Source organism: Medicago truncatula, chromosome 2 (genome assembly GCF_003473485.1).
Source record: "Medicago truncatula cultivar Jemalong A17 chromosome 2, MtrunA17r5.0-ANR, whole genome shotgun sequence".
NCBI lineage: Eukaryota > Viridiplantae > Streptophyta > Magnoliopsida > Fabales > Fabaceae > Medicago > Medicago truncatula.
Genome location: NC_053043.1, coordinates 44435079 through 44448095, shown reverse-complemented (window position 1 = coordinate 44448095; position 13017 = coordinate 44435079). Strand labels below are relative to the sequence as shown.

The window sequence follows — 13017 nt, the reverse complement described above, 5'->3', positions numbered from 1 at the left end:
TAAATATCTAAGTCCTTCCTTTTTTTAATATAAAAATATAACTTTGATTGCTCGTACTTGCACATCCAATTAACATGTTAATTGGGCAAATCAATAAAAAAGTTAAAGGTAGAAACATAATCAAAGTCTTTTTTTTTTTTTTATTTTAAATCGGATATCCTCCGCGTGCATAACTGTAAAGACTAATCTCTTAAGCTTTGTGGGACTTAAATGGAAGGCAAACTCTCTCTAATAATAATATGTCATAATTTATGCTGCGAGTCGATATATTTAATTCTAACAACTACAAAAACTAGAAAATGATACATCATACATTATGTATATAGCAGTACAAACAAACTTCACAATGAACAAACTACAAATTTATGTAATAATTATATATAGTAATCCATCCTTGAAGCTCAAAAAGATAGCTCATAACGGATGGAATGAAGAAGGAAATCACAAAACTGTTCCCTTCTTCCCTAAGCTACCTATACTACATCAATAAAAAGCAACTAAATAGTACAAAAGAGTTAAGAAAAAAAATAAAGTTAAATGAACAAAGGTAAGACTATAAGGTATATGACCCTTAAGCTCAAAGGTTGTCTGGTAAAAATATCAGCAACCATTGGTTTGAGGACAAAAGAAAACTTCAAGTTTAATTTTGATCATTATTCCAGAAGAAAGGCCTAATGGAAGAACCTGACTCCGTATGAGAATCAAAATCATTGAATTCTGATTGTTGATTTAGATTGGAAAACGGATTTTGTGACTGCGAAAATAGATTATCGTCCCAAACAGGACTACCTGGTCCCCAAGCAGCTGGAATAGCATTAAACCATGCTGACATTTCACTCCAAACCAATTCTTGAGACTGCGAAACTGAAACTCCTTCTCCGCCTTCACTCACTGTCGCGTCACTTGATCCAATTCCGGAGTCATTCTCATTAGACTCTTCCATTGGAAGTGTCTGCATCGGAGGAGGTTCAGGCTGCTTTGTCGCGGTGTTACTTGAAGGAGAAGTAACAGGCGAAATTGTTGTTTCTGTTGGAGGCGGTGATGAAGGTTCTTCTTCTTTTTCATTTTCTTTTTCTTTTCCTTTATTGAGAAAAAGATCAGGAAAATTGAGCCTTGCATTCTCACCTCTTAACTTAAATGCTTCGCGATCATAGGCTAAAGCAGCATCTTCTGCAGTATCAAATGTTCCTAACCACAAACGAGTTCTGTTTCGAGGTAGACGAATTTCAGCAACCCATTTTCCCCAATGTCTTTGTCTAACTCCTCTATAGAGTTTTGTAGTGCTTATAGGTTGAATTTGAGGCCTAAACATTGGTCCATTATTATTACTATATTGCCCCAAATACCTATTGTTATTGTTGTTCATCATCATCAACATTCTTCCTCTTGGACTAAGATTCAATGCATCACTCCAATATTGAAGAATCTGTTGTTGATGTTGCTGTTGAGACAACATTGGTGGATATGGAACAATATTGGTCTGTTGTTGTGACTGTGTACCAAAAGATATCATTTGTTGTTGGTTTTGTGTTGGAGGGTGAAAAGGTAAATTGTTGTTGGGACCAAATTGTTGAGGAAATTGTTCTGAATTATGATCAAAAGCAAAAGGAAAAACATGCCTTGAAGAAGAAGAAGCTGAAGAAGGAAAAGAGAAAGGTTGAAATTGGTTTTGGTTTTGGTTTTGATTTTCACGTTGAGGACTTTTGCTTTTCTTGTAAGGTCTATTATGTGACATATTAGAAGCTTCATCAAAAACTGGCTTCCAATGATGTCTTTGAGAAGAGCTTATTTCAACACTTTTTCCTTTTTCAATCTCCCAATTAACTTGGCTTTCACCAATCTTGGTAACCTTGTTGTGATTGTTATGAGTTTCATCACCAAAATCTTTGTTGAATTTGCCACTGTTCTTAGCTGCAGCCATTATCTTCCGCTCGCTCTCTCAAGCACAAAATCAAAAAGCACAAAAAAAAAAGTGATTTTTTGAAATGGGTTTATGTAAAAAATGAAAAAGATTCAACTATTGAAATCAAAGTGAAGTAATTTGATGACCCAGATAAAGATTTGGTCAAAATATAAAAGAAAGACCAAAATTTTAATTCTGGGCTGTTGTAAAAAAAAAAACTTATAATCTGATTAAATCAAAAAGGGAATCAGATGAAAAAGCACTTAAATTTAAAGCTACCCATTTCAAGAAAATCTTTGCATAGAAAGAAAGAACAAAATGAAAATGGAGAGAGCGAGCGGAATGAGAATCAAATGGATTTTCAATGCTATTATTTGATGCTTGAATGTGGTGAATTTTTTGTGAGCTGAGAGATTCTTTTTTCTTGTGTGGTGAAAGCCTTGGGAGATGTTTGTTTGTGAGAAATGAATATGTGTTGTGAGAGGGGTTTGGTTTATATATGAGGAAGTTGAAAGTGGTTTGAAATTAAATTTCAACTTTTTATTTTTAGCTTTCCTGATTGAAGAAGCAAAGAATTGGACAAAATGTGCAGAACTTTCTTCTGTGGCTGGCTGAATGGAGCCCACACGGTTCTTTCTTTTGCTTCCAAACCAATCTTTATTTTTGTTAAATTAATTGAAAGTTTTAAACATTTAAGAGCGTTTAGATGAAATAATTGATAATTTTAGTGTAATTAAGACTTCAGATTTGATTATGCATTTGAGTATACTCTAGTGTTAAAAAAGTTAGACATAGTTTGTTGTCCATTAGAGATTTGCAAGACTCAAGAGGTTAATTTTCGCAGTTGAACGCAGATGATTTATTATTTAATCTAATTTTTTATAGCTAAATATGTGTTTGATAAAGATAAATCAAGACTAAAACTGAGTTCAAATGTAAAATAATGTATATTTTAGTACATTTGTGTAAAAGTAAATTTAACTGAAATTTTGAAACAAGAAATCAAGTGTAAAGAAAAATAAATAAATTTGTCATTAAGTTAGAATCAAGTACATACACAATATCTGTTTTACTTAAAACTTGTCAATTTATCATACACATTTGTATTCGATTTCGTCTCTTCAAAAATAAAATCAAACATGAACTAATTAAAGTGAGTTCTCGTGACTCTAAAAAGATAAAAATCTAAGTTTCAAATGTCCCTTATAAAACTAATTATATATTACAGGAAATTTATATAAGGAGCATGATTTAAAGACTTAAGTTTTGTTTAGATAAATAACTTAATTTACATGTCATAGCATAAACGCTTATTACAATAACCATCTATGCATAAGTTATTTATATAACAAAATACAAGTAAAATTTAAATTATATTTTTGTATATTATAAATTGTCTGCATAACTTGTCTTGAAGAACTTGTTGAAATAAGCTAAAAACGACCTATAAATACATTATAATCTTATTTTTTTTTAAAATTATACTGTCTCACAAATGCATATAGCTATAAATAAACTCAAATAACCATATTCAAAGATTTTTGTAAAAAAACGAGTATTCAAAGATGTAAAATATGAGTTGAATACGTAGGTAGAACCTTTGGCAAGACAAATTCTCTTTCTTTTTAGTTGATATATTTTTATTTTTTTTACCAATTCTTTTTATTAGTTTATATCTTCTACTCTATTTTCTCTCAAAAAAAAATCTTCTATTCTATTTCTTAAAAGTAATGCAGTATTTGGCTTATGAAAAAAAGTAGACACACATAAAATATTGGTGACTTATTTCACTAAATAATTTAAAAAATGGGCCCACCAATCTTTATTTATGTCTATCATCTATCTATTTAATAAAAAAAAACAATTTATTTCTTTTGAGGAATAAACATCATCTTTACACCTTTATTTCATTTCATCCTCAACCGCCTATGATAACATTTCGGTCACTAACTTTGAGAGAGATATATGTTCATGTTGTGTTGTTTGTCTTTAGGTTTACACATGTCGTAATTTAAGGGCTCCATTGTGAGTAGGTTGGAAGAAAAACAGTTATTTAACTGTTTCGCTGTCCGTATAACATGATGTGTTATGCACTGATTGGTGGTATCATCATTGACTAGATATTTTCTCTTGTGAGTATTATTTCATTGTTTGCTTCTCAGTGACTGCACCACCACGGTACATCAAAGATTTTTTTTTTTTTTTTTTTTCAGGTTGGAACTCTGAACCTTACATATATTATATATTATTCATACCAATTGAATTAATCTCACGAGGACACGAAAGATTCTATACAACTTCTCTATTTCAATATCTTACATGTTAACGATGGATATACATGTAGTCTCTATATGAGATTTCTAGGAATTTTTTAACTCACACATTATGTTCCAACAAATAGTATTTTAAATTTCAGCAAAATTTTCACACAAAACGATTGTAGAATGCAACAATTTTCATCAGAATGGCTTGCTCTTACTTTAATTGATATGTAATTGTCATTAGACATTTTTTAATCACTTGGAGCAAGATAACATATAGTCAAAAACAATAATGGTACATTACAAAATTAATAAATAATAGCATACAAATAGTAAAATATCACCTATTTTAATCTTTACATCGTTATCAAGAGGATGATATAAATTATTCAAAATATAAGAGGAATATATAAAGATGATTAGGTCGCCAAAAAAAATTAATATAAAGATTGTTGATAAGGATTATTATTTGTCCACAAACTCTAATTGAATCGACAAAAATTATAAAGTTGATAGGTCACACGTTGTGATTGAGGTTCAAATCCCGACTCATCCATCAATGTGTATGAGTTTTAAAAGATTATTGTCATTCCATCTATCTAATAAAAGTAAAGATACTTCTTTTTAAGGATAACTATTGATTGGTTAGAAGTTTATACATAAACATTGACTACAAACCAAAATCTTTTGTATATAAACAGTATTTTGGTTTTTTCTTACAATTTTTTTTGGGTGGTTTTTTTTACAATTAGTTACTATTTTCATCTCAAGAACATCTAACTTCTTAATCTCTTTCGTTCAACGTGTCATCTTCATCTTTTTCGTTCTAGAATCGAATTCTACTTGTTAACAATGGTAAATTACCTCCAATTTATCAACGGATAATTTAGGTGTCATCCATTGAATTTTTTAAAAAATCAATTTAAAATAATCTAATATTGTTCCTACATGATTGCATGAGGCGTGATGGTCCTTCTTTCCATCCATCACATGTTATGTACTTTTCCAAATTCTTTTAAAAAAATCGACATCACGTTTTTTAATCTACATATTTTGGTTAGAGGAGCTTTTTTTTAAACTACATCTCAATGTGTTATTTTATTTTTTTTCTCTTTCGGAGAGATGTTTATACACAGTTTTTTTTAATGGAAGGAATGTTTATACATAGTTACTAGTTCAGAAATTTTATGTCATGAGGGCATTTTTTTTTTTTAAAGGTTATGAAGGCATGCCTATTTATATTTTATTTTTTTGGCTTGAAACTTATTTGCAGTATTAAAAACAAAGACATCGTAATTGTTTTTTTCTTTCTAAAAGCATTTGAAAACTCTTTCTGTTGCATATTGCTCGACTTAAAATCAAAAGAAGATGCTTCAACATCCAATCGAATAGATTTAAAAGGGTTATCATCAAATGATTAGGATATATTGATTTCCAATTTTAGATGAATTCAGGCGGGAGATAGAGTGCATCATATGGATTTTTTTGGGTAAGATATGTATCTTTTTGTGGTACAAAGAATATTGACTTAATTATCTTTTTGGTCCTCTAACTATTTAATTGGTATCGGATTGATCCTCTAACTAAAAATTGATTTATTTCGGTCCTCTAAGTTTCTCACTGTTACTACATTTAGTCATTTCTATTAGTTTTATTCAAATAAACGTTAGGATTTGTGTTATATCAGTCACTATTTAATCAGAAAGGACCAATAATATCAGTCACTATTTAATCATAATATCTTAACAAGGCATAGGACCAAAATGATACTAATAAATAAAGTTAGAGGACCCACATAAAACAAACCCTAACATTTATTTGAATAAAACTAACAGAAAGGACTAAATATAGTAACGGTGAGAAACTTAGAGGACCGAAATAAATCAATTTTTAGTTAGAGGATCAATCCAATACCAATTAAATAGTTAGAGAACCAAAAATGTAATTTAGCCAAGAATATATCAGTTAGTTGAGTTTAAAAACTAAAAACCGAAAATCAAACCAATCCAATTTGGTTTCCTTTGTTTTGATTCGACTTTTGAACCGAATTAAAGAAGATTGTATAATTTTCAGTTATATTTGTTTTAATTTTTAGATTTTTTTATTGGTGTGTAAGGGGGAGTTTGTGTGTATTCCGCTGAAGATTGTGCTTTTTGTTTGGCATTTGTTTCGGGATAGGTTGCCAACAAAGGACAACCTATTTCGTCGCGGTGTCATTGGTGCGGATTTACGGATGTGTGTATCCGGGTGTGGTTCTTTGGAGACTTCATCTCATCTTTTATTCCATTGTAACACTTTTGGTTACTTTTGGTACTATATTTATCGGTGGTTCGGTATTTCATCAGCTACGCCATATTCCGTAACGGACCATTTTACTCAATTTATTTATGCTGCTGGTGGTGCCAAGGCTGGACAATCAATAATGCAGATGCTTTGGTTTGCTACTGTGTGGAAAATTTGGAAAGAAAGAAACAACATGATTTTTAATGCTAAAGAATGCTCCATTATCCAGGTGGTTGATAAGATAAAGTCGCTCTCTTTCATGTGATTGGAGGCAAAGTTTGTCTCTCTTCCTTTGAATTATATATCATGGGTGGTGGCTTTATCCGTTTACTATGTTGGGCATAGGCTAGTTGTTTCTTTCAGCCTTGTTGTTTTTGTTTTTTCTTGTAAACACTGTTTGTGACTCTTTTGTTCTTTCAAGGTACATCTTGTATTGGGTGGAACTCTTTGATTTGATAATATAATTCATTTTAACCTCTTTAAAAAAAATTAAATTTATCGATTTTGTTCAAACCGCTTGCACTTTATATTTATATTGAGTAAATAAAAACTACTAAACAAGTAAAGTAGTGCAATTTTGTGTTAGGAAAAGTATCCACGTTTTGCTTCCTCTCACTTTCACTTTCGGTGTAACAATGCTAAGGATTTCAAATTCAAACATTAAAACAACACTCCTATGTGCTAGATGTTGCAAAGTCAACACCATAACATTGTTTTTTCACAACAAGGTCGGTGAAAAATCGGCACGTGTCGGTGGTCCACATTAAACTTTTCATCATTAATTTGTTCTTAGACTTTGTTGTTTTATGTCAAAGTCTTCTTAAATAAGTTTTCTTTTTTTGAATAAAATTAGTTTTCTTCTCTACATGAATTAATAAACACAGCATGATTAGCCAACCCAAAATCACACTTTGAAGCACTAATTACAATTTAACCATAAATTTATACTAACACCAAGTCTCATTAACACGGATTTATATCGTTATAGCCGTTTATTTTTATTTTTTCTTATTCATTCATGAAAGTTTAGGAAGAATTGAATTCGTAAAGGTATCACAAGAACAATAAAAGTTGACAACGATTGATTTCTATATAACAAAATGTTCCTGAAAGGAGAAATATCAACATCTAAGTTCGTGGAATCTGAACTTATTTTTTTCATTTTATAGGCACGTGGCACCAGCTCCTACACCGTGGGCTCAGATAAATATCTAGAGTAGAGTTATTAATTTGACCAATAGAATAGGTATTATTGATATTGATATATATCATCTCGATTGATATAAAGGAAAATGTTTATGTATATTCTTTGGAGTGTATACATCGTCAAAGAGAAAGCGATATTAAGAAATGATATGATAAATTGATGATGTGATAGAAATAAGAGATGAAAAAAGATGATAAATTGATGAAAACTATTAACGGATATACATATATTATTGTTGTAATATAAATTCGTATGAAGTATGAAACTTGTTTTTATAAATATTCAATCAAATCACATGATAACAACATATTTTTAGGGTTTTTCTCTTTGAAAGAACTAACGATAAAAGTTAGTATACAAGATGTTGTTTTATTTGTCTCAATCAATACTTTTAAAGTATCAATTTTTATGATTTTTTATTACAAATAATTAAATATATTAATGATCAAAGTTGTACATTAAAATGTATGAAATAGTTTATTACAATGTGCATTTAAAAACGGTCGGAGTACATGTCAAATAAGAAAATGTGACGGTTATTGTGGGATGAAGAGAATATAAGATGATGATCGATGACTATGCATATAGATATGTACTGATGCTCCTAGGTAAGAGTTCAATATTAATTGACTTTTCCTTATAAAAGCAGCAAAAGGTGAAGCTAAGTAGAATTTGAATGATATATTGGAGGTCACATCCTACTTTGTTCATGCTTTTCAATTCAATCTAAAGAAAAATTCATCACAATAGTGCGAACAGAATAAAAAATAATCAAGTCAACTCATTTATTGGATTGGAAGTGCTCAAAACATGGCGCATAATGAAAATAGAAACAAGAGTTTACGTGTTTATCACGAACTTAACATTATATATAATGGTGTAAATGTTATATCATACGTTAATGTATCACAAATCATAATGAATATTTAAAATTATCCATCTACTTCACATTTCGGCGTACTTTGTTATTGTGATATTATCATATTATGATGATTAGTGATATTAAAATTAAGTGGTTGGCACTCGCAAACATAAGAACTGGGCCATTTATGCAGCACCATTGTTCTCTTCCAACTAATTAGAGTTAGGAATTAGCCAAAGAAAATATTATCCCATTTTGACCAATGCAAAGGTTATATATTAACATAACTAATCAATAATCAACTGCTCTAATTATTTAATCAAGTACAGCTTATAAGCACATTAAGGGAGTGACAAAAACATGGATATATAGGTGTCATGCTAGTATTGGCAATTGGATTTGGTAAGTAAGACATAGTTATCGTCGAACAACAGTTTTATAATGGTTTAAAATATCATAGGACTAATAAAATTTCAATTGGGAAGGCTGCTCTAATTACTTAATAGTTAATACTCAAAGTATTGTGATCATAATCATTACTTACTGGCTCATTAAGGTATAATGGTTCCAACATCAATTGCTTATAAGCAATCGTAGTTTGACACTTCACCATGGTCCACCGATTTTATCATTTTTAAGGAAAGGTCTACATATTGATTACTTGGATTTTAATATTGGTATTTGATTAAGGTATTTATTTTTATTTTTTTTAATATCATATATGCAAATTTGTATATGTTAAGAAGTTTAAAAAATAAGTTTACATTGGAATTTGTAAATTTAATAATAAACTAGACCATCGACACGTGCGTGGTAATATTTGAAGGTAATAAGTAACAAAATAGTTTGGATGAATGTCATATAGTATTTCATAATATTAAGAAGCATAGACGTTGGTACTGTAGCATAACATAATTTTCCATGACATCGTCCTTGATATCGTAACACAACATTATAGGTTAAGTGCAGGGACAAAGCTAGATACTAATGAAAAGGGGCAACCGCCACCCATGAAATATATAGGACCCCTATAGGACTCATGTGCATATTAACCGTTCGCCACCCATGCTTTCATATCCACTTGGTTCACTTATACTAAATTTTATTTTTTTAATTAAAGGTCCACTCATGTTCTCTTTTTTCTTACCATCCACTCATATTTTTTATAATAATAAATATAATAAATAAGAGATAAGAGATCTCTCCGTTTGAAAATAAGATTTTGATTAAATTAAATAGGTTTAATTAAACAGGGGTAATACAGTAAAAGTAAGCATATAATTTAGGTTAAAATTAGGGCAACAGTTAACGTCCGGGTTAACTTTAATAAATAAGAGATTAAATAGGTTTAATTAAACAGGGGTAATAAAGTAAAAGTAAGAATATAATTTAGGTTTAAATCAGGGCAACAGTTAACGTCCGGGTTAACTTTAATAAATAAGATATATGAGATCTCTCCGTTTAAAAATAAGATTTTGATTAAATTAACTAAATTAAATAGGTTTAATTAAATTGGGGTAATACAATAAAAGTAAGCATAGAATTTAGGTTAAAATTAAAGCAACAGTTAACGTCCGGGTTAACTTTAATAAATAAGAGATAAGAGATCTCTCCATTTGAAAATAAGATTTTGATTAAATTAACTTAATTAAATAGGTTTAATTAAACAGGGGTAATACAGTAAAAGTAAGCATAGAATTTAGGTTAAAATTAGGGCAACAGTTAACGTCCGGGTTAACTTTAATAAAAGAGAGATAAGAGATCTCTCCGTTTGAAAATAAGATTTTGGTTAAATCAACTAAATTAAATAGAATCATTAGAAAGGATTTAGAGGTCAATGAAGGATCCAAATTTGGTGCATGATAGAACACTATGGCTTCATTTGATCCATGTAGCCGACCCCACTTAGTGGGATAAGGCTTGGTTGTTGTTGTTGTTGTAACTAAATTAAATAGGTTTAATTAAACATGGGTAATACAGTAAAAGTAAGCACATAATTTAGGTTAAAATTAGGGCAACAGTTAACGTCCGGGTTAACTTTAACAAATAAGAGATAAGAGATCTCTCCGTTTGAAAATAAGATTTTGATTAAATTAAATAGGTTTAATTAAACAGGGGTAATACAGTGAAAGTAAGCATAGAATTTAGGTTAAAATTAGGGCAACAGTTAGCGTCCGGGTTAACTTTAATAAATAAGAATTAGGGCAACAGTTAGCGTCCGGGTTAACTTTAATAAATAAGAGATCTCTCCGTTTGAAAATAAGATTTTGATTAAATTAACTAAATTCAATAGGTTTAATTAAACAAGGGTAATACTGTAAAAGTAAGCATATAATTTAGGTTAAAATTAGGGCAACAATTAACGTCCGGGTTAACTTTAATAAATAAGAGATAAGAGATATATGTTTCTTTTTAATAAATAATTGTTGATTTTCAATAAAAAGTTTTCATTTTTACTGATATGTACGAGATTGCACATAATAGATAAACCCTTTAAATAATCCCTTACCCTTTAATTTTATTAGATAAACCCTTGCAAACACTTAACCCTAGCATTTTCCCTCTAATCTGCTTGCCTTAATTACTCCAACTGTTAACCCTAAAAATATTCCCTCCACAACATTTGCTATTTTGAAATTTAAAATTTTGGCTGAGACCTTCCATTAGTTTCCGCCGTTTTTTGCTTTATTGGAATTGAAATGGAAAGAATGGAGAGCTTGGGGAATAGGGGTAATACAGTAAAAGAATGAATTTACGAACATCACATTATCGTGAGTAAAAACTATGCTGAAAATAATATGAAATCATTCTATACTTTCTCTACTGCAGAGAGAAATTGCCAAAACTTTATTATGTAAATTACCATTGATCGATGCGTTTGGTGTGAATGTGTAAGTCACGTCAAGGATTTTAACGTATCATTGATGACAGTCGTCATTACGTTATTTTTATGGTCTTTTTATGATATTTTTATGGCATTTAGAGAGTCAATTGTTTGTATACATGGTTAAATCATCTCAAGATTCATAAAAGAGAAGTTCTGCACAAATAGGAGAAGAATGCAAAAATTTAGCTACTGGAGAAATCGTGCCACGATGGACCTGAATCGTGGCACGTTTGAAGCGTGGAATTTACCTGAAGATGCTGAAAAAATCGTGGCACGATGGATGTGTAACATGCCACGATGATTGAATAAATTTACTGCCACGTATGAATTAATTGGATGAGCCACATGAACAAATGTTTTGTTTTAGGTGGTGTGAATATAAAAAGGAAAAGGAGAAAAATAATTGGGCTGATCTGTATTGGAAAAGAAACAGCATTTAGAGCAAGGAAGAAAACTAGGTCACAAGGCTATATATAAGAAGCTAGCTGCATACAACCAGGATATTCACGTTTTGTGCAATCACGTTTTGGAAGGAAAAGAAGGTATCACGCATCACGAGAAGAAAAGAGGAGGGGATAGCTACATGAAAATTCCAATATAACAACAACACTGATTGAGAGAAATTGGGGAAGAACGTCGGTAACGACGGAATTCTATCGATTTATTTTCTTTACTACGTTGTTTATTCTTTTTAATCATGTCTAGCTAATTCCCTTTGATTGAGCCATGATGAACCTATTGGAATATATGAATCAGTAGTTGAAACTTTCTTTATTATCAATATTATTCCGTCTTTATTCAGAATTATTTGTGTTCATTACTTTTGATATGATTGTTTGCATGACTATTAACCCTAGCTTCTTGCAATCACATAAATTGATCTTAGGAATTGAATGACTACCAACCCTAGCTTTTAATCCTGAAATAATAATTCTGTTTAATTCAACATAGGAACCTAGAGATAGGAAATTGAGGGTTATGACATATGAATTCACGTTCTGACATCGCTTCCGCGGTTATTCAATCGGTTTAGGTTTAAGAGATTAAAAGGTTATAACTTAGGAAAGAGTTTTGAGTCAAGAGATTGATCAAAACTATCAAAACTACTTAGTTAATTCATATGTCATAACCCTCAATTTCCTATTATTATTTCAGGATTAAAAGCTAGGGTTGGTAGTCATTCAATTCCTAAGATCAATTTATGTGATTGCAAGAAGCTAGGGTTAATAGTCATGCAAACAATCATATCAAAAGTAATGAACACAAATAATTCTGAATAAAGACGGAATAATATTGATAATAAAGAAAGTTTCAACTACTGATTCATATATTCCAATAGGTTCATCATGGCTCAATCAAAGGGAATTAGCTAGACATGATTAAAAAGAATAAACAACGTAGTAAAGAAAATAAATCGATAGAATTCCGTCGTTACCGACGTTCTTCCCCAATTTCTCTCAATCAGTGTTGTTGTTATATTGGAATTTTCATGTAGCTATCCCCTCCTCTTTTCTTCTCGTGATGCGCGATACCTTCTTTTCCTTCCAAAACGTGATTGCACAAAACGTGAATATCCTGGTTGTATGCAGCTAGCTTCTTATATATAGCCTTGTG

General features: G+C 30.4%; 1 protein-coding gene across 1 annotated transcript; it reads right to left on the bottom strand.

The window, feature by feature from the left end:
- Window positions 1-267: 267 nt before the first annotated feature.
- Window positions 268-2415, bottom strand: LOC25487633 (ethylene-responsive transcription factor ERF053). The gene has a single exon (XM_013609618.3). It carries the CDS (start codon window positions 1919-1921, stop codon window positions 641-643), a length of 1281 nt encoding a protein of 426 aa, XP_013465072.1. The 5' UTR covers window positions 1922-2415; the 3' UTR covers window positions 268-640.
- Window positions 2416-13017: the final 10602 nt, after the last annotated feature.